This window comes from Hylobates moloch, unplaced genomic scaffold (genome assembly GCF_009828535.3).
Source record: "Hylobates moloch isolate HMO894 unplaced genomic scaffold, HMol_V3 SCAFFOLD_10, whole genome shotgun sequence".
In the NCBI taxonomy this organism is placed as follows: Eukaryota; Metazoa; Chordata; class Mammalia; order Primates; family Hylobatidae; genus Hylobates; species Hylobates moloch.
In genome coordinates this window covers 88,449,749-88,472,299 of record NW_026652285.1, presented here as the reverse complement: position 1 = coordinate 88,472,299, position 22,551 = coordinate 88,449,749, and the positions used below count along the sequence as shown (strand labels likewise).

The 22,551-nt window shown below is 44.3% G+C and overlaps 1 protein-coding gene and 1 long non-coding RNA gene across 2 annotated transcripts in view; one reads left to right on the top strand and one right to left on the bottom strand.

The window, feature by feature from the left end:
- Positions 1–22,551, bottom strand: part of PAPPA (pappalysin 1) — a 246,402-nt gene that overhangs the window by 35,613 nt on the left and 188,238 nt on the right. The window contains 5 exon segments of the mRNA XM_032164971.2: positions 1,928–2,075; positions 10,943–11,114; positions 11,820–12,030; positions 17,443–17,626; positions 19,900–20,068. Of these exon segments, the coding sequence (XP_032020862.1) occupies positions 1,928–2,075; positions 10,943–11,114; positions 11,820–12,030; positions 17,443–17,626; positions 19,900–20,068 (884 nt within the window).
- The window catches only part of LOC116475589 (uncharacterized), an 85,442-nt gene that overhangs the window by 6,184 nt on the left and 56,707 nt on the right, over positions 1–22,551 (top strand). Inside the window, exon 2 of the long non-coding RNA XR_004249929.2 lies at positions 737–1,070. This is a non-coding gene — a long non-coding RNA (uncharacterized LOC116475589). The remainder of the gene's footprint in view (positions 1–736; positions 1,071–22,551) is intronic.

The following is a 22,551-nucleotide window of genomic DNA, read 5'->3' as shown; positions in this document are numbered from 1 at the left end:
ATCTATGAGATTTGTTTGCCTTTTCTGCATCTTTCTGTGTGTCTGATATGTTTTGGGACATAAAATGTGTTTGTGTTTGTTGAAGTATGAGATTTGTATGTACTGCATGTGAGTGCAGTGTATAGGTTTATGTGCTACCTGAGTGTGTATGTGTTTGTGTGAGGCATTTGTGTGGTATTTGGCTGCTGTGTAGATGTTAGGCATGAGCTTACTATATGATGTATGTGTTTGGGGCTGTTTGGTTATGAAGCATTTCAGCATGTGGCATGCATTTATGTATGCACGTGTGAATGTATTTGAATGTGTCAGTGGGTATAGATATGCAGCAAATTTGTTTCTGTAGGTTTTCCCTAAAGGTCACTTAATTAGGCTTTTTCTCACAGAGCCACTCAATGCCAGTTAAGAGTATGAAAGAATATTCACTTGCATATTCTGATTGAGCTGGAGGTTGGGAACCCATCACAGACATACTTGTTCAGGACCACACACACCTATCAGGAATGATGGAAAGGACAAAGTGTTGGCCTTGGGATGGTGCAGCCCAGGCTGCTCACCATGGCAATACTTGTTGCCCAACCTTCTAGAATGCCTGTATTAGCAGGTCCTATAAGATCCCATCTCTCTGCAACCCTCCTGGTCAGCACCTCATGAATTGGTGGCTGTATAAGATCTTAAAGTACCTTCCAAACCATCAGCGAGAGCAGTCATGTACTTTGGTGTTTTCTGACCCACGCAGGAGCCGGTGTCCTGGGCTAAACACAAGAGTGCTGATTCCCACTGTAAGTTACAGTGAAGAACTTCTGCTATCTGAGGGCATGTGTTTTCGTCTTCAAAAAAGGATGGACAGTCCCCATGAACCTTCCCTCTCCAACCACACAGGCCTTGCTTGTGGACATGCAGTGATAACTCTCTGTTTGCTGGATGAAGATCATGTTGGCTCTCTGCACATTCAGATAACCTTCTACACCAGACACCCCTGGTGATTGCTCCATAAATCATATTGGCCAGGAGAAAAGACGTTCAATTCCCTAGGCTTTTCATCATGGCCAATTAGGGAATCAGCCCAAAAGGTCAGCATCACTGCCCTTAAATGAGGTCACACTCCATGCACTCTGAGTACCCCAGAAAGCTGTGGTGCTGGTGATTAACGCATCTGTCCAGACACCTGGTTTCAACAAGGCAAATCCCTGGCATACAATCCCAGCTTGTCTCTTGTCACTGTGTGTATTTCTCGAGCTGGCCTGTCACCATACAAAGAGTATTTTGAAAATGCAGTTTATGCTCATCTTGGATGCAGCTGAGATGCCACGGAAAGAAGTCAGACTTTGGAATAGGATGGGTCTCAGGATTTGGGAGCATGTTCCATTATCCACTCAAGTTTTGATTCCCTCATCTATTAAAGGTTATTGCGAGGATAAGATATAATGCCTTTCAAGTGCTTGATGAAGGGCCTGAACTATATCAGGTACTCATGAATGTTTAGTGTGATGCAAATTTTAAGATTAATAATAAAGGCAGCTGCACCAGACTGCTGTTGCTTCCCTAAATGTGATGTGTGCTTTCATAACTCCTGCTCCTCAGTCACAGAGTTTCTTCTGCCTGCAATAGCACTTCTTCCCTGACAAGCTTTTTCAAATCCCCATGTAAGCATCCCTCCCTTTGGGAGTCTTCTGTGTCCCCCCCAGGCACCTGACAGCTTTTCTGTGTTCTGGTGTTAACTGTGCACACTCACCCACCATTGTGTCACCATATCCCTGTCCCTGACTCTCTTTCTGGGAGGACATGGTCTACACTCATTCATCTCTCTTTCTGTAGTGCCTACGCACGAACTCATGTGACCAGGGTGTTCAATGACCCACCCAGGCATTAGCCCTGCATTGCTGGAAGGAATTGCCCCTCCTACTGCTCCCCTCTCGGGCCATCGTACCTATGGCATAGCCATCAGGGCACTGCAGTTTGAGGTTGCTGTTGAGCTGGTTTGGGACCGAGCACTGGCCTTGCATCTCCTGGCAGACATGGAAGGAGCCGCTCCAGGTGCCATCTTTCCGGCAATGAATGACATTGCTCCCAAGTCCCTGAACAACAGAGAAACAGAGTCAGGACCAAGAGAGACACCAGCCCCAATTGAATAAGCTATTCGGAATAAAACAGAAAATAATTTTTCATCTCTCCAGAGCTCTGAAGTGTTCCAAAACAATTTCTTAACAATGGTTGAAACTCAACCACCCTGAAAGAGAAGTATTGTTAGTGTCTCCATTTTACATATGGGGAAACTGAGGACTCAGACCAGGAAGAAACTTGTTCAAGGCTTTCCAGAATGCCAAACTCCCACGTCTGAGCTTAGTAGTCTTTCAGAAATTTCAATCAGAGCCAATTATAGTTTTGATTTGTGTGTGGGAGATTTTTTTTAAATTGAGAGGGTAGGAGCCCATCAGCTCCTTGACTGACACAGAGAGTAGCAGCATAGGTTAATGAGGAGCACTAGAGTTTGCTTCCTCTTAAATAGTGAGAAAGTATCCTATGTCAGGGCTCTGTCATAAATAATAATCTGGGTCTGGCTGAGAAGTTTTTCTTCCAAGACATTTCTTTTCCTTTTCTTATCTTCCCTTTCTTTCATTCCATTCCATTCTATTCCATTTCATTCCATTCCAACAATAATGGCATGAAGAGGGTGATATGGGGATACTTATATATCTGTGCTTTCCTCCCAATTCTTTAAAATAGGGAATTATAGTTTCTCAATCTTCTGCAAAGCATTAGGCAAATGCAGCTTGAAGACATAATCCCTTCTTGAAGTCCCCTTCCAACCTCCGAATTTCAGAAAGCTAATTCAAGTAAGATTCATTAGTGTCCAATCTGTGCCCCGCTCTGTGGGGTGCAGAAGTGAAGAGAGCCAGTGCCTGCCTCTGCAATCTAGTGGGAATGGCAATCATGTGATCCACCAGCCATGCCAGTGTGACTGTGTTCAGTGAGGCAGGGTAAATATCACACCAGTGCTGTGAGTACACAAGGAAGAGTAACTGATTATGAGGGGACAATCAGGGAAGGCCTCTTAGAGGAGATGATATATGGAAAAGGGTTTTCAAGGATGCGTGGAATTGCAGGCAGAAAAGGAACAGAAGATATTCCTGGAAGATGGAAGGGCGTGTGCAAATGATGAAAAATATAGTGTGTGCTGGAGAGCCTGTTGTGGTTGTAATTCTATGACTCAAGGCATGAAGCAGGGGAAGATGAGCTGGTAACACAGATAAAGCGTGGAGCCTTAAATGCCAACTTAAGTAGTTTAGACTTTACCGAAAAGAAATGGAGAATCACAGGTGGTTTCTGTGCAGGGGGCCCGTATTCTGAAGGATCTAAGAACAAGCTATATATTCTCTACCCCTTTCAGGCTTATAATAAGATGAGAAACTTGACATGAGGCCAGAGGAGCTGGCTGTGCTCCACCAATGCAAAAGTTTATGCAATGGCTTCCTGTGACCTTCAGCTTCCATGCAAACTCCTGTGCTGGCTCCAGAGCCCTCCTAGCCTTAATTCTGCCTAATTCTCCAGTTTCTTCCTCTCCAGAGCACCACCACCAACCTTGAACTTCAGTTTAAATTGCCTGCATTTGTGAAGGCATCGTATGCTGTGCTTTCATGCTCACTGCTCCTTCCGTCTGCTATTGTTTCCTACCCACCCTTGTCTACCTTGCAAACACCTTATCTGGCACAACCCATCCTGCTCTCCTGCCATCTCAATTCTGCATGGGGCCCTACCTGAATGTCTCTGACAGGACATTACCTATTTGTTTATCATCTGTTTTGCAACCAGACAATGAGCTCCTCAAGGCCCAGGCTGGTGCCCTAGTCAACCTTGTAACCTCAGGCTCTTCCACAATGCCTAACAGGTCCAGGCCACTCAGTACATTCATTCATCACTTAATAGATATTTCTGTTCATTCAAAAATTGTTTGTTTACCAAAAGATGGGGTGAATTGGTGGAGAATGATAGAATGTATTTCTTTAAGAAATAAGAAAATAAATGAACACACAGATGAGGAAATAAATGCACAAGTGAGTAAATGAAGAAATGAATGAATGAGGGAATAAATTATGAATGAATGTATGAGAAAATGAATGAACTCCTTAAAAGAACTGATGTAGGCTGAGGCTCCCCATGTGAGAAAACAGCTGCAGAGAGACAGGATTCGGAAGAGAAAGGGGCCCCTTTCCAGGCCTCTCCTGTGCTGGCAGAAGGAGGGTGCAATTGCAATGGAAACCTCTCTGGCTTTGGGAGAAGGGTGGCCCATCCTGAGCATGCAGCTGCAAGGCGGCTTGCAGAGTTCACTCCCAGAGGTTCTGTAGGGGCTCATGGCAAACTTATGCAGCTTCATGTGGCTTCAAAGAGCCCAGACTCTCCCTCTCAGAGCCCCAGGCTCTAGGCCCCATGATTCTCCTGGGCCCTCTGGGGAGTAGGAAATTGACCCCAATTTCCTGGAGCCTTGGCCTGGGCCTGTGATGCATTTGGCTTCCAGCCCCTGAAGGGCTGCAGACCTCAGCACTACTTGGGCCAGGACTGGCTGGAGAGCTTGGTTTGTAACAGAGAATGTATTAGAAGTAGCCAGAGTCTGCTCATGGAGTTTCACACTGGGGAGGCCCCACTGTGAATGAAAGGTGGGAGCATAAAGCACTGGTTTTGTTACCATTGGTTTATCTCTCTCCTGCCCAGTTCATCTGGCACTTTGTGTTGCGAAATTTGCTTTTAAAAATATATAGCATCCTTTTGCTAAGACACCTTAGCCTTCAGAACAAGGCATACTGGTAGGTTGGCACTTCAGGGCTTCTACAATGGTATCCAGATGACATTTCTAGCTCCATCTCTTGCTATGTACGTATCCTTCCTTCTAGACAAGTGAATCACTTTGTTTCTCCTGCAAACTTTTCTTGCTTTCCCACCTCCACATCTTTGCCCTTGCTGTGCCCTCTGCACAGCAAGCAGACTTTCTGGAGCCTCTTTGGATTTTTAAATCCTTCTTTAAGACTAGATGCTAGTGTATTCAGAAATTGCCTGCCACCTGGTGCAGAACTTCATAGTCGATTATTGCTAGTTTGACCAGAGAAGATCTGGCATCATTGAAGTTCCAACCTGGGAAGACCAGAGGGTACTTTCTCTGGGTGTTGTCAGGGAACTGACTGGGTATGTTTGACTCCAAATGTACAATTCTTCATGCTAAGGTGAAATCTCTTATAAGAGGGCTGAACATCTCTCAGCAAAACAGTTTGCCACTCTGTGCTTGTGCATCTGTTTTCACAAGAGCATATTGAGCTCTAACTCCCCTGCTGCTTTAGCTACACAGATCCACAGAGAGCTGAAGGCATATAATAATATTATCAAACACCTATAACATGCCCAGTGCTTTAAAAATCACTTGAACAATACAGTAGAGTAGAAATTATATTATTTTTGCAGACTTGGAAACTGACTGTTAGAAAGCGAAAAAGCGAGTTTTCAAATGATGCTAGTGTCATGGTTAGGAGCCTGGGTGTAAGTCAAACTGCCTGAATTCAAATGCAAGCTTGGCAACTTCCCAGCTGGGTAGATTTGGGGACGTTCTTTAACTTCTCTATGCCTCAAGTTCCCTGACTGCTAAATGGGCATGGAGTCTACTACCTGAGAGAGTGATCATGAGGATCATGTGAGTCCAATTATATAAAGCATTTAAAGCCTAACACACATACTGAGCTCTGTAATTGTCAGATGAGGTTCTTACTCACTTTGCTGTACTGTCTCTAAGAGAAGTTCAGAATCAACCCAACCAACAGTACATTTTAGAAATGACAGCAGCCAGAAAGCGGAGGCAATGTGCCCAAGTCACAAAGGTTGCCAATGTCAGAACCATGTCTCTTGACTCTAAGCTGTTGTACCCTAGTGGGATGAAGGAAAAGAAGAGAAGAGGAAGGAAGAGGGAGAAGCAGTAGACTTCTTCTCCTTAGAAGACATGAAAATAAACAAAATAATAGCAAGAAGAAATGTAGTGGCATCTGAGCAAAACAAAACCAGGCAGCGAGTGCAGGAGCTAGATGGCTAAGCTTTGGAGGCATGCTGACTTAATAACAAGAGTGTCAGTTCCACCATGTCTGGTTGTATAAGACAGGGCAAACCAGTTTACACCAGCTTCCTCATCGTAAAATGGGGCAGTAATGCCAGATGCCATGGGGCTTAAATGAAGCAATCAGTCTAACGTGCTCATCTCAGTGACTGGCATGTAGTAAGTGCTCATTATATTTCAACTGCTGTGAATCATTTGTCTCTGTTCCCAGTCAATGCCCTCACATGCATTTTGTGTCCTCCAAGGTAGGTAAAGGGGTGACATGTTGCCCCACGAGGGAGGATGAGTGGAAAGTGTGAATTGTAAAGTGATGTAGTTTAAGACCTGGCTTTGCTTGTATGATTCAGGGTAAGTTTCTTTCCCTTTCTGGGCTTTAGGTCTCCCATCAGTAAAACAAGCGAGCTACAGTGGGGGTCTCTGAGGTCCTGCCTAGCTCTAACATCACATGGGTCTGTGACTCTTCTGAATTCCTCTAGGACATCCTGGGTGCTTGGCCAAACATTTAACAACCCGGAAATGAAAACCTAGCTGAGGCACTGCACATATGTGAGCTGTACCTCGTCCACGGCAGGGCTCACAAATGGAGAGTGCAGCTTTACACTCCTTGTGGCAGAAAGGCTTTCACAGCCACCTTCCGTGATCTGTGCAATGAGCTGGGTGTGTTGTAGATTCCACTGCACCCTTTCTCTCTTGCTCCTGCTGAGTTGCTGAAATCCATCATTAGGTGCATCACTTTGCCCACAAAGCACCTCTAGCTTTTGTCCTCCCCTGCTGATGCATCTTCCAAAGACCCCGTCCCCATCCCAAGACTGGCCACTCCCTGAATCACCTATAAAGCCCCCACAGGCCTATGTTATCTCATCAACCAGCTAAGGGCCATCTGAGCTGGATTAAATCCTGAGATGAGTAGCTCCTCACCCCCTGGGGATAAAATCTCTGCCCTTCGCTACTGGTCTGGCCTGAAAATGTTTGGGAGCAGTGGAAAGAGCAGAGCTAGAGATCAGAAAGAACATCACCTGCTCTCTTGTCACCATAGGCAAGAACTTACCCTCCCTGGGCCTTCTTTCTGCATCTGTAAAATGGGGATTTTGTTTCTTTTCCAACTGTATGTTGTGAGCTGTCAAAACAGAGCAAGTCTGCAGCAGCAGCTTGGCACACATTTGACACTCAAAAACAAAGACAAAGAAAGCTGTTATTATTAAGGTTCTCTGTCTTGGTTTAAAGAGACGAGAATATCAGAAGTGCTAGAGCTGGACTATCTGATATGGTAGCCACTGTATAAGTATGGCTATTTACCTTCAACTTTGAATTACTTTAACTTAAATAAAAGTTTTTTGTTGCTCATTCACTGCCACCATGTTTCAAGTGCTCCATAGCTACATGCGGCTAGTGGTCATCATTTGCCTGGCACAGATATGGAACATGTTTATCACAGCAGAAAGTTCTACTGGAAAGCACTGGTCTACAGGAACTAGAGGACTATTTATTCTACAGGTTTATTTGAGCAAGGGACCAGGTTTGACTAAAGCTCATGCTGGTCTCTCTACTCCACACCCTGGCCTCATGCAGGATGGGTGCCTCCTTCTCAGTTTTTTTTTTTTGCTGTGTTTTACTTTTAAGTACTGGGATACATGTGCAGAATGTGCAGGTTTGTTACATGGGTATACAGGTGCCATGGTGGTTTGCTGCACCTATCAAACTGTCATCTAGGTTTTAAGCCAAAAAGAGACCATATAGCCAAGACAATCTTAAGCAAAAAGAACACAGCTGGAGGCATTCTGCTACCTGACTTAAAACTACACTACAAGGCTACAGAAACCAAAACAGCATAGTACTGGTACCAAAACAGATATATAGACCAATGGAATAGAACAGAGGCCTCAGATATAACACCACACATGTACAACCATCTGATCTTTGACAAACCTGACAAAAACAAGAAATGGGGAAAGAATTCCCTATTTAATAAATGGTGCTGGGAAAACTGGCTAGCCATATGCAGAAAACAGAAAACTTCTCAGTTTTTAGAGCTAGCCAGCAGAGGGCTAGGTTGCAATCTGTTGTGTTTCTAGGCCCTCCAGGAGCTCACACAGAGCATAAGGGATTCTCGCCACTGGAGTGATCTTAAAGCAGGCTAGTTCATTTATATATTCCCCAGGGTTACCACATACAATTGCATAGGTTGTGCACTGCACAAGGCCAGTGGGTACCCATAGACATGCTCTATTTTCATTACCTCATTTAATCTTCACAAACAAACTATGAGGTACGTAGTATTCTTTCTCCTCATTTTATACACAAGGAAAGTGAAGCTTAAAGAGTTAAGTAACTTGGCCTCTAGTGACTAGGTAATGAAGCTGGGATTTGAACTCAAGCTACTGATCCAGTGTCATACTGGCTCCCAAGGAATGAATAAAGTGAGGTTTTTATTTGCTTTTAGTGGCAGTGGAAGAGAGTGTGTGACTCTCCCCTACAATAGCCCCTGTCCAGTCCCGCCAGGATCTGAAACTTGTTTGGAAAGCAAAGAATCCCTGCTCCATACAAGCTGATTCAAGATGCTCTGGGCCATGCATTTCTGCTGTTTATAGGCAGCAAGAGGGAATCTGAGGTGAATACTAGATTTGGCTCTCAGGCCCTGATCTGTGGGTAGAGGAAATTCATTTTCAGTACAAAGTAGAAATGTCAATTGTATTAGGAGTCCATTTGGCATGCACACCCTCATTCTTTGAGCAGACAAGCAATACCCTGCTCCTTTGCGACTAGCCTCTCCGTTAGTTGCCAAACAGAGCTGCTTGAGTCGTCTGATACATTTACATTTTCCTCTCCTTTAAATACAAACTGGCCATGAAAGTTACTTGGAAGGCCCCAGGCAGGCTGAGTTTCAGTTTGATAACATGACCGCAGCCAGAATATTATTTGGCTCAGCAGTTTGGGTAACTGTTAGCAACAGTTTTATGTAAGGGAGTGAGGGGGAAGCTGATCAGCCTGCAAGAGGCCATGGTAATCTCTAGCCTTTGTTTGTTCCAGTGCTGGCTTCTGCCTCCCTGGCAGTCAAGGGTGGGAATGACTCCCATGAATGCACACAGACACCGAGAGTGTATGAGAGCAGGATTCTCAGGTGGTGCCTACTGGACTCAGCCCATTTACAGTTGGAGACAGGGAAACCTGGATTCTGACTGTGACTTGGCTGATACCAGCTGTGTCACCGTGGGGGGTTGAGTAACCTCTTTGAGTCTTGGTTTTCTCATCTGTAAAAGGAGGAACCTGCCTTTGATGTTCATTGCAGTCCTTCCTCCTGCCCTTAGTTCTTGTGACATTTCCTGAGTACCTACTAGGTGCCCAGGCACTGTCCTAAGTGCTGAAGGCACAGGGAAGGGTGCAGATGCAGTGAAGGACTGTTTCACAGCCTAGTGTGGGGATGTGGAATGAAAGCAGGCAGTGACAATGCAGTGTAGCCAATGTTGTGAAGGGGGAACCTGAGGAGGGGCACGGAGCCCGGCAGTGGAAGGGACATTGAGGAAGGGCTCCTGCAGGAAAGGGTGCCTGGGCTAAATTGTGAAGGAAGATGAGGTGTCAGACAGCTGAAAATGGTACAAGGATAACTCTTTTTAAGGTAGAGAATGCAGAGGTGTGGGGGGAAAATCCATCTTATTGGCATGGGGGAAGGGTCCTAAATGTCACCCTAAGGAGTTGGGACTTTATCCTAAGGGACGGGGGCTCCTGGTTCAGACAGATTGACATAATTGCTCAAATCACTCTGGCTGAAATGTGAAGAATGTACTGGAAAGAGGCACAGGAATGAAAACAGGAAAATGATCAAGAAGCTGCATGGTGGCTCATCAAAGAGCTGATGTTGGCCTGAGTGAGGGTAGTGGAATTGGGGACAAAAGAGGACAGCTTTCAGGAGACGCTGTGGTGGGAGAATGGGTATGACTCAGTAATTGCTTGGATGTGGAGGGAGTGAGGGGGATTCAGAATGGTGATTTGGCAGTGCCTGGTATTTGGAGGCTGATAATAAAGACCAATAAATACTGATTGAAGATGATGCCTGCACTGAAATCTATCCCCACCTGGCTGATGATCCTTGCACACCTGTGAAACACAGAACTTGGGTTATCAACTCTACATGGTTGCTTTGATGGAGATGGAGCTCCTTGTGGACTTAAGGTTTTTTCAGCCTTTTGTTTCTTTTTCCTATTCTTGATTCCCCTACCATCCTTTTGGGCATGTGTAGGATTTGAGGAAAATTCCTTCAGCAGAGGCAGGCAGGAGTGTTGGACTTGTTCTCAGTTACATGTGGATTGAGATAAAATTCAAACCTTGCTCCTTCTGCTCTTCCTTTCTTCCATGGTGTTCTCAAAACTGTACTTCTCATCTAAATATGGTCCCCTTTTTCCTTATGCTTCAGGAGCCAATTGATGTCTAAATATAGTGGCAGTCTTGTGATTTTAAATACTTCAAGGACCAACATGGGTGGTAATGGAGGTAGCAAACTGGCAAAAGAGCCCTGGTCATTCCTGTTTGAGGAACTTAACTTTTATCAACTTCATACATTGGGATTCCATGTATGATTTCCTTCATAAAAGTTCCGATGCTTAAAAAAAATTCAAAGCTAAGAATCTCTGAGCAAATCAAATACGGTATTGCAGGTAGGAAAATGAGGATCAGAGAGATTACAAAAGTAGATAATTAGAGCCCAGTTTCTTAACTTCTGCATTGGTGACACTGCCATTATACAATTTGAGCCTAGTTAGACAGTATCTTGCAGAAAGTGGTTCCTGAAGTACAGGCTAGTTTTTGGGAAGCAGAAAGGAAAGGGACCATGGTATCAATCTCAAGTTCCAGGAGGCTTACCTGGGAGTCATCGCTGTCTTCACACTTGATCCTACACTCACTGTTGAACTGGAAGCCATTAGTGCACTGGTAGAGCCCGTGGAATTTTGGTGGAGGTGGGTCACAGGTCACAGGAACACAAGCTCCCTCTTGCCAGCTGCCATCTTGGGTACACTGAGTCTTGAAGGCCCGTCTTCAAGGAAAGGATCAAACAGGAGACATCTCAAGGACCAAATGGCTAGATTCATGCCCTGCATGCACACCACCAGCTGGGCCCCCATTTCATATTTCGTAGTTTTGATTCCCCACCTGACCTACTGGGTGGTGGTGGGACCCGTGTAGGGATTAAGGATAATTCATCCACAGAACTCCTTTAGCAAGAGCAGGCAGAAATGTTATGCTTCCAGCTACATGTCGATTGAGACAAAACTCATGCCCTGCAGCCCCAGGTTCTCTCCCCTTTTTTTGCAGAGTGTTCTGATGTGTGTTGGAACCATGATGCTATGATTACCCACCATTTACTGAACAACTACTATGTGTAAAGCATTTTGTGAGCACTTTACGTGCACATCTTCATTTGTTCTTCATAACAACCTTATGTGGTAACTGTTATTATCATACCCCTCTTATTACTTAAAAAAAAAGAAAGTGCACAGAAGTAAAGTCATTTGTCTGAGATCACATTGCCATTAGGCAGCCAAGCTGAAACTTAAAGTTTGTTCTGTTTGACCCAAAGCTAATATTATTAACAAATCCTTCTAGCTTCTCACAGAACAGAATGGAATGAACCGCAGGCATTACCTCCAGTGAAGAAATGAGTGCTTCCATCCAGTCAGGCGTTTGAACCTAACTCTTGTCCTCCCAGAGCCCATAAGTTTGCATTTCCAACCCCACTTACTTCTTTGACTTCCGAGAGGATCCAGGCACATGGTATCCAGGCTTGCACTTGTATTTGCAGAAGGAGCCCACCTTGTGCTTATTCTCTCGGCACCGGGCGGTCTGGAGGTCTGCATTGGGCACGGGGGGTGGAGCGAGGCACATGAGCTCACACAGGGCCTCTGGGAAGGACCATAGCCCATCCTCCATGCAGGTCAGGAGGCTGTTGTTGCCTGGAAGACATAGGCAAGCAGGGTTAGAGGAGAGAGGAGTCTCTGATAGCCAAGCTAATGTATAGCCACTTGGATTTTAGCTGACTTGAAGAACCAGGAGATCCCTTATGTGGAATTCCAACCCCTTCTACTTCCAACTGAGGAGCCTAGGGAGATCAAGAGAGCTGCCACAAAGAAGAGGAGATCTAAATGGGGGGAGTGAATTACCCCCATGTCTACAGTGAATTAAAATCCAAGGCTTCTGACTTCTGATCCTGAGCCTCTTCTGCTGCATAGAAAAGACACATTCATAATCGTTGAATCCATCTTTCTTACTTTATAAGTGGGCATCTGAGCACAGAGATGGAGGCACTTGCCTTCTAATACTTGGCAGCAAAAACTCCCACCAGAAACTACAGCAAACTCTGATATCAGTGAGTGTATGACCTCAAGCTGCCACTCTCCCCCTGGGCCCAGCACCCCTGTATCTGTTCTGCCTACCACCTCCCTCAGCTCCCACCACCAACACCTGGAAGTGACAGCATTGTGTTATCAGGAGGCTTGATTTTCTGTTCAGGTCCTGGTGCTCAGTGCAGCTTTGCCAAAGCAATTGAAAGAGCAGCACTTCCCCCGTAGCCCATGCCAGCTCTGACAGAGTGCTGACTGCCGTCGGGAAGCTAGTCTGATGGGGAACGTTGCAAATAAAAGTAAAACACGGGAGTTAGGCTTTTCACTGCCAGCTCGTATATTATCGAGGCACAGCCTGCCTAAAACCTTCCCAAGACAACTAGAGGAGGACCTGAAACTTGTGTTTCCCCACCAAACTCACCTCTTCCTGGTTATTACTGAATGGTGTTGACAACCAGGGCTGGAAACATGTGGGGGGCTCGGAGACTTGCAAGTTGGAGGGGTGCAGTGATAGGGAGAAAACTGACATCTACTGAGCAGTTACTATGTACCGAGTGCTTCTGATATGCAATCTCATTTATTCTCACTATAAACAGTGAATTTAGTATGACAGTCTGTATTTGGAAATGAAGACTCAGAAAGAGGTGACTTGACCAAGTTATCATAGTTGGCAAAAGACAAAACTGAGGTTCAAAACAAATTCTGTCTAACTACAGAGATGATTGTTTTTAATGGGAAGTTGGCTACTACATATGATGAGCAGGGCCCTTATTCACTCTGGAAGAATCAAATCTCAATTTTCCTATCTGTGGAAAGCAAACAATTGCTTCTGCCCTTCAGGGTGCTGAGAAGATGAAATAAAACAACATTTATGAAAAGTGCCCATAAACGTGTTGTCAATGTCTTCGTTTGCTTCTTAACTTCTTTCCTTCTTCCCTCCCTTCCTTTCTTCACTTCCCCACTTCCTCCCACTTTCCTTCTTCTTTTCGTCTTCATTAGTAGCTCTGAAAGAATCTTCACAGAAGTCTTCATTCATTCAACAAACATCTATTTAGTGCTTATTCTGCACCAGATACTTTAATATGTTGAAGGCAAAGCAGTGAACAAAATAAAATAAAATAGAAATAGCTCTGCTCTCTTGATGCTTATAATCTAGTGGGACAGGTAGGAGTACAATAAGTTATCCTAAAAAGTATATTATTTAGTGTGCCAGAAGGTGCCAAGTACTATGAAGAAAAAGCAGGAAAAGGAAGAAAGGGGAGAAAGTACTTTGCAATTTTATGTACGCTTCTCCACTTATCTTATTCCTTCTCATTTTTTTCATTTTTCTTCTTTGTCACTGTGATTCATCTGGTTAGCACAAGGCAGATTGCTGTCTGTAAACCCCATAGGGGATTCCACATTGATAAACTGTAAGACTGACAACTCTACATATTTTAACATCAAGTAAAAAGAGTACAGTGTGCGGAAAGGTGATTCGTTTGGTTTCCATAGACGCATAGAAGCGTCCAGAATACCAGTGTCTACAAACTTCTTTTTGCATTGCCCTTGTAATCGGTGTAGTCATTGCTTTGGGGTGCCCAGCAAAAGCACAAGGTTAGTGGGAAGGGGAGCTGTATAAAAAGTACAGGAAGCACACCCTCTCCAAATTGCCCAAGAGAGATAACATATCTGTGGAAAAGGTGTTGGGACTCTAAAAAAGTACATTGTATTAGCTATGTATATTGTAAATTATGAAGTGAAAGTCATGGTTTTCTGTGACAAGAGAACATAAAGATTCCAAAATGTTGATCAAGAGAGAAAATGCAAACCAGAAATCTGCTTTCTGGAAGAGGGTGAATAGGAGTTAGCAGTGCACCACAGCTAAAGCAGGCACTGGTGATTCAGGACCATGGATATGTCCCCCCACCCCTGCAACAAACTCCAAGAGAGTTTTCAACTTGGCAGTATTTCTGTGCACCAGTTGTAGCCACTACCCTGCATCTACAATGTGACTTTGAAGAAAGTAGGGTATGATACATGATGTGCCCTTCCTTTGTCTTCTTGGCACTGGCCTGTATACTGTGAAAGATGCTTACTGCACTGCCAACTCTGCCTGAGGCTTATTATACTGGTCATGGATGCTTACTCTGTCCATACGCAGGGCGAGTTTAAGGTACCAAGGAGTTAATGCCCCTGGAAGCACCACTAAACTAATGGTGGAGTTGTTGGATTCATGTGCCAGTTTCCAGAGTTGAAATAACTCTGAGGCATGTTCTGCACCGTCTCCCAGAGTTTCCCAGAGGGACTGAGCTCTAGTTGCCCACAGTGGCAACTGGCTTTAGAAGAGAGCCTGTTGACTTTTGGCAGTTCCATGTCTCCTGTCCTCATTCCCCCACCGTATTTCCTGGAGGAACATGACTCAAGACATGAAGTGAAGGCATGTCTGAGCCTGAAGTTCCTGGTAGAGGTTAACATCTCTTCATAGAGGTGTTGATATTAGAGATTAGGTTCCATCAAGTTTTGGGACCCTGTAAGTTCACTTGTTCATCTTTTAATGCAGAAAAATACATCCTGCCCAGCCTGTCTACAAATGTGGCTAAGGAAATTCCAATCTCCAATGAGCATTAAAATAATTGTCAACTTGTAGCAGTGTCAAAGGAGAGGTACTTATTTTTATTACTTCATTTAAAAGATTACCCAGGAGATCAAGTCTCCTTGGGAGTGCCATAAAGATTAAAATTAACATAGAACAGAACTCAAGGAGAGAAATACCAGACCTTCAGTCTGGTATTCTAAGCACTTGCCTCATGGTGTTGGCACTATCTAGATCCTAAGGCAAGGGCTGTATCTTGTATATTCTTTACTCCCAGAGCCTAGCCTACTGCTGAGCACATAGTAGGTCCTCGGTATCCATTTGTTGAATGCATAAAGTATGAATTTACCCATAACCTTGAACAAATCACCTAACTTCTTTGTCCCTAAACCAAAGTTGTCTCTGAGTTCTTGTCCATCTCTAGCATGTTAGAATGTGAAAGAATATTGGCCACTATATTGTTTGGAGGAAACAAAAATGCACTAGCTGGACTGGAATAAGGACAATCACTCAGTCAACTGGCTGCATTAGCCAAGGGCTGGTATGGGGGGATTGCAAGGAGCAGTGGGGTAGACTTGGTAAGGGGTAGACTTTAACAGAAGTTAAGGAGGAAGAAGACAGATTAAGAAGGACAAGAGGTACAAATAGAGGAGAGGGCCAGGTGGGGCAAAAACTGAGGGCAGAAAGGATTTCTAGCTGGTCATTATCATTATTATTTATTGACTGTTTAAAATTAGTGCTTTTACTATTTACAATAGCAAAGACATAGAATCAACCTAAATGCCTATCAATGATAGACTGAATAAAGGAAATGTGGTACATATACACCATGAAATACTATGTGGCCATAAAAAAGAATGAGATCATATCCTTTGCAGGAACATGGATAGAGCTAGAGCCCATCATCCTTAGCAAACTAATGCAGGAACAAAAAAACAAATACCGCATCTTCTCACTTATAAGTGAGAGCTAAATAATGAGAACACATGGACACATACAGGAGAACAACCAACACTGGGGCCTATCACAGGGAAGAGGGGTGGGAGGAGGTACGAGATCAGGAAAAATGGCTAAAGGGTATTAAGGCAGGCTTCATACCTGGGTGATAAAATAATCTGTACAATGAACCTCCATGACACAAATTTACCTATATAACAAACCCGCACATGTACTCCTGAACTTAAAATAAAAGTTTTTTTTTTTTTAAACTATTGTTCTTTTTGCTTAAACTATGTTATGATCAAAGGAAAAACAAAAGGTAGAAAGGAGGAAAGGGAAGCAAGTAAAAGAAGGAAAGTTGAAATTGATCACCTCTTTACCCCCTGGCTTGAGATGAGGGTGAGAGGGCAAATTAGGTGGCAATATCAAGTTCAAGAGAAAGGCAGCAGGACCTTTGCCCAGTCCTTGCTGCCAGTAGATCCAAGCAGAAGCCTCAGCACAGGACTCTGAACACTAGATGACGCTGACAACCAAGTTGCATGAAGTGGCAATTGGTCCTAGTTGATCAATATGGAAATAGAGAGAGATTTCCCTGTATGGTCAAAGGAAAAGCAAAGTCGGAATCACCAACTGTCAAAAGGATGGTCCTCCTAAGGCCTTGTCTCCCCAGACAGCTCACACTTCCCCAACAACAGTTGGCAGTGGAAGGATCTGCATAATTTTGATTAAGTATTATTATTAGCCACAATGAGGGCTGTAATACTCAATGCTAATTTATACACCTCCCTTTCCCAAAAGCCTCTGATTGACAGAAGTGTGATTTCCTAGTCTGGAGTTATTAACACATTCCACATCTAGTCCCAGCATTCTAGGACACCCAGGCCAGCTACTCACTTTTTTCTAAAATTTGACCTCTTCTCTTATTCCCCTCAACATCCCTGGTGCCTAGCTCAGGAAGATGCCAGATGCTTCCTGTCCATATCTGCTCTTCTCTGCCCAGCTGGCCCCTCTTAATGAGTGGCAGCCAGCATTGGAGAATGACAGACCTGGGTTTCAATATGGTCCCCACCACTGATGGTGCAGCCTTGGGCAAGTTCTTTAAACCCTCTGAGGCTTGGTTTCCTCATCTGTGAAATGGGAATAGTAACGCTTACCTCATAAGGCTTACTGGCCCTAATCATACAGAGTGAATTAGTTTCATCAGTCCCAAATGTAACTCTTTTTTCTTTTTCTCTCTTCCTTCTTCCCTCCCTCCTTCACTTTTATCCTCTCTTTTCTTTTTTGCCAGATTTCCAAGGTCTTGGTCACTGTCATAAATCCATACACTCTTTTTTCTTTCTTATCTGCACAGCAGGGCAGTTTACATAAATACAATTGGTAGGAAGAAGTCAGGAGCATAGATAAAACCCATCCCACCCTTAGTGTTTGAGAGCCAGAAAGAGGACCTGGATGCAGCTTCTAGGTTTCCCATAGACAAAGGAAGGCTGAGCTGGGGAAGGCGTTCTTAATACCTTTCAATTGTGCAGGGTGACGGCACTGGAAGGAACATTGACTGCCAAAGGTGGTGCCCTCAGGGCAGGAGAAGGAGGCGGCGTAGACTTGATGGTGGTCTGGGATGCTGCAGTCCACTGGCTCACAGGCCACCTGCTTATTCCACTTGCCCTCTGTACAGGTCACTGTGACGCTGGGTCCCGTCTGAAAGGCAGAGGCGTGCATAGTAAGGAGTGGCAGACTGAGCTCTAGATGTGGAGAAATACCCTTCTTCCCAAGGTGACGGCTCAGAGTCTCACCCAGGCACTATGAGACCAATGCTTAGTGTTTAACGTTAGCTCACTTTTAATGATCCCAATAACTGCATGAATCAGATATTTCAGATCTCAAAGACACAGAGACCGAGACTCAGAGACATTACATGATCAGCCTTAAGTTAACCAGCTGGAAAAAGGAAAAGTCGGACTTGAGTCCAAAGGCTATGCTCTTAACTGCTGTCTATAGTGTCTCCCAGATCACGATTTCCATTTTATTGTTGAGAATCTTGAGGTTTTGAGACCTCACAGGGCATGATGACTTCTTTCACAAAACAGACTGTGAAATACAGTTCAATGGTAGGACATCAAGTGTTGATTTGTGTGTCTTTTATTAGCTCTAGAGGAGTTACTAGGAACCTGTTGTAGTGCTTGGCACACAGTAGGCACTCTCCATGGCTATAGGAGACTTGCATGTTTTTCCTCCATGTTATGAGACCACAGGCAAGTCCCTTTCCTTATATGAGTTCTCCCTTTGGCAAAATGGATGGACTGAACTCACGAATTGCTCAAAGATCCACTCCCTACTCTGAGATTTGGCAGCTCAATAGTCAAGAAAGAAAGGTACAAAGACAAAAAAAGCCTAGAAAAAATTAAAGAGTAAATGGAGATTTGAACCAAACTACAAGATGATGGAGCTGGGTGGAGGGCAAGACCATGCTAAAGAGTCAAGGGATGGACAATCATTGCAGCCTGGTGGCTTTCATTCAAGGAGGAAGCCGCTAAATCCTAGGGACTGGAAATGCCAAATGTTGATCTGGGATTTTAAAAGCAAAGGACATTTTCCCTCTTAAGCACACATCAAAGGGATGTGTGCTTCAGTGAGGTCCCTCACTGCCAAAACAGTCTAATTGTTTCTACAGGAGTTCAGGCCTGCCAAGTCTGACACATGGAAGTAAGTGTCTAAGAAGAGCAAGTCCAGAAGTTCTGTACAAATAGGCATTCCCAGCAATAAGGAATGTGCCCTGTGTGCTTGCAGTTTGAAGGCAAAGTCCACTGGCCAGCCCTGGAAAATGCTGCATTTAGTGACAGAAATCCTCAAATCCCAGGACAACCTGTCCTACTCCCCTAAGCCCCACCTGGGACATTACAGCACCATCTTGCTGAAGCAACATTCTGTCACATCACTCCAAATCATTCACTACCACTAATCTCACACAGGACATGTCCTATCTTCTATGACTCCTTTGATGACTGTCTGAGGGAGGGGGTCTCCCTGCTACCAGTCTTACTGCTGGACTCCAAGCTACACCCACATGGAGTATCTAGAAGAGACTTTGTCAATCAGGATCTGACCATGTCATTTCCTGCAACAGCTCCCTGTTGTCCTAAAGATCAACCCCACACTTCTTGACTAAACCAACAGGCCCTGCACCAGTGGATTCAGCTGACCCTTCCAGCCTCATTGCTTGGGTGAGTACAGAAAAAGAAAACAAACAAACAAAAAAATCTGTGGCATTTTTTTTTTCTCATCAATGTGCTTCCACATACTACCCATGCCTGTGCCTACTGCATATATTTCTTCCTTCTCCCCAACACACACCCCTTTGCTGATCTGTCTAGTTACGTGTTTCCATGTCACTTTTTCCAAGGCACCTTCCTTGAATCTCCCTGTGCCTCCACAACACCCTACACTTCCCTTGACAGCATTTATCACACAGTGGGGTCATCATTAATGAGTTGTCTGACTCTTCCTCCACCACTAGGCACTAAGCTCCTTCAGAGGAAGGACTCGATTTGTCTTAATGGTTTCTTTTTCTTTAGCACTTACTATAGCATCCAATTTCCAGTAAACAGATGCTTTGCAATGAATTAGTGAATGAATGAGCATCTCATTGACAGAGGGCTCACCTCGTCCTAAAGCAGCCCATTCAATTATGTTCTGACTGTAAGATATTCATTCCAAAATACTCAGCCCCATAGTCTTGGAGATTTGCAACCTATACAAAAACATTGGTAAGTATTGTGTGGAACACTACTCTGCACAGGAACCCTTTTTCTTAGAGATTCTAGACTGCTTGTTTGGTTAATTGATTCATTCATGCATTCATTTAATCAATAAATATTTATTGAGCACCTGGGTATTTAGCAGAGAACATGGTCAACACCCAGTAAGCCTTCCGTGGGCTGCAGAGAGGCTCTGAGCTCAGCACCTGCACATACCTGGCTCTTGATCAGCTCATCATCCCGCCGTATCTGGAGCACGTAGCCTGTCTGGCAGCTCACAGTACACTGGGCGCCGTGGTAGCGGTCGCTGCTGGAGCAATTGAGAGAAGCATTCTCCACAGCCAGCTCTGGGCAGTCAGTGTTCTCACATGCGAAGTGCACGCAGCTAGGGAGAAAAGAAAGAAGAGGGGAAGAAGGAGTCTCCTCACAAGACAGCTATGCTCAGTTGGAAGATAAAGGCTAAGAGCCTCTTTCTCCAAGATTTCAGGGGGCTTGAGGCTGAGGACAGAAAGGGGTGCTGGCTAGGGTGAAGATGACTCTAGAGGCAGCAATTAAAGTTTCTCATTAAGAGCACAAGTTATGCAACAGACAAACCAGAGTTCAAATCTTGCCACTTGAAAGCTTTGTATGTTATCAAGATTTAAACCTTGAATAGTCTCAGTTTTTCCATTTGTGAGAAGGGGATCATCATGATTACAGTGAATATTTATTGCATTTTTCTACCAGGCACCAGGTTGAGCAAAAGCCTTTTTGTATTTTATGAGTACCCACTTACAAGGATCATTTTGAGAATTAAATCAGTTTAGAAAAAAATGCATAGCAGAACTCCTGGCATATACTAAGCACTCAGTAAATGGTAGCTAGGCCGGGCGCAGTGGCTCATGCCTGTAATCCCAGCACTTTGGGAGGCTGAGATGGGAGGATCACGAGGTCAAGAGTTTGAGACCAGGCTGACCAACATGGTAAAACCCCATCTCTGCTAAAAAAGAAAATACAAAAATTAGCTGGGCGTGGTGGCAGGCGCCTGTAGTCCCAGCTACTCGGGAGGTTGAGGCAGGAAAATAGCTTGAACCTGGGAGGTGGAGGTTGCAGTGAGCTGAGATTGCACCATTGCACTCCAGCCTGGGCAGCGAGAGTGAAACTCCATCTCTAAATAAATAAATAAATTAATTAATAAAAATAAGTGGTAGCTGATGTTATAAATACACCTATGCTCTATTACCTAGTTGGCAAGGTACATCACATCTCTGAGCTTCAGTATACTCTCAGATTTGGTCAACCTCATATAGCCATGCGACTCAACTGAGGTGATGGAGGTAGAAGTCTTTTATAAACCGTAAGGTAACTTACACATCATTAGTGGAGTCATACAGAGACTATGCCTTGCATCTTGCTGCAACTCTTAATTCTACCTTTCTGCCAGTCTGAATTCCACCCGTTCTTTAGGTCTAAGCATCATGCAAATTTCTATAGGAAGCTTTCTCTTGTGTCCCTCGGCAAGCACCCTCATGGATATTCTACCCTTCTTTCTCTAATGCTGTTGCCTCATGTTTGATGTATTGAAAACTCAGTTCCTCAGTGCCGGTGGAACATATCAGATTGCAGGCTAATCTTTAAGGATGCAAACAGAAACAGCATGAAATCCTCATTCTTGGATGATCATTCCCCTTGTATTATAGTTAGGCAAGCACTCAATAACATTAGTTACTATTTGCTGATTGCTTATACACATGAGCTCACTCCATCCTTACAACAACCCTGTCAGCTAAGTGTTACTCATTTTACAGTTGGATACATTGGGGACTGGCAAGATTAAGTTACTTGTTTAAGTGCCCATCCAGAGGAGTGACTCCAAAGGCCTTGTTGTTAACCTCGTCCCATGTTTCTGGACTAGAACATCCGTGAGGGCAGAGAAAATGCCTATTTCATCTTGGTGTACTTTGCAGTGCCAATAAAAATTCCTTGCAGATGTTTCCTAAATGGCAGGAAACCAATGGTGATGGTGCCTTGCAATAGCTCTTAAACACTTTAAAGAGGTTGATTCTGCCAACACTAAAAGCTTCTAGGGGGCAGTTTTCTCTGACTTTTGCCTCTCTGACTGTGTCTACCCCCAACACCTGGCCTATCATATGCACCGATGGGTAGATTTACATCCAGAACCTCAAGGCTTTTATGTTCTCGTTTTTATCTAGGAGACAGGGAGACATTTTGGCCAAACCAGTGTCAGAAAAGTTTTGCACATTTTTTTGTCGTTGTTTTTATGTTTTTTGTTTTCTCTCAGTTTCACGATACCCAACTGAGGGTTTTAATGGGACCTATTCCTATTCTCTACCCTCTGCTCAAAAGTATAGTGAGAAATAAAGTCTGGAGGCAGGGGGAGCTAAAAGCTTCCAAAGCATATCACAAACCAATTTACTTTTTTAAAGACCCAGAAAGGACAAGCATTTAATTTAGGTCTCCGACCCTCACTGATGGGAGCTTTGCAGTTCTCCAATACTCTCCTTCTGAAATGCAGGGCAACTGGCATTAAGGAACACTTGTTGAGACAACTCCAATTTTCTGCCCTTTTTCTTACTCCTGACAGCCTCAGCATTGTACCATGTGGAGACCTCAAAGAGACTGTAACTGTGGAGTCAACACAAGGGCTTTGACACCAAACAATGCATCTGTTCACATTGTGTAAGCACCAGGGGAAGGAACCACATGGTTCCAATTTAAATATATTTACTCTGTAAGCAGCTAGCTCCCAAGCTGTTCTTCTGACCTGTGCCTAACAGTTTGGGCATTCTTACTCTGCACTCCCACAAGGTACCTGGGCTCTTATGAAGACCTAGAGGGAAAGATGATTTTCTTCAAGTTGCAGAGCCA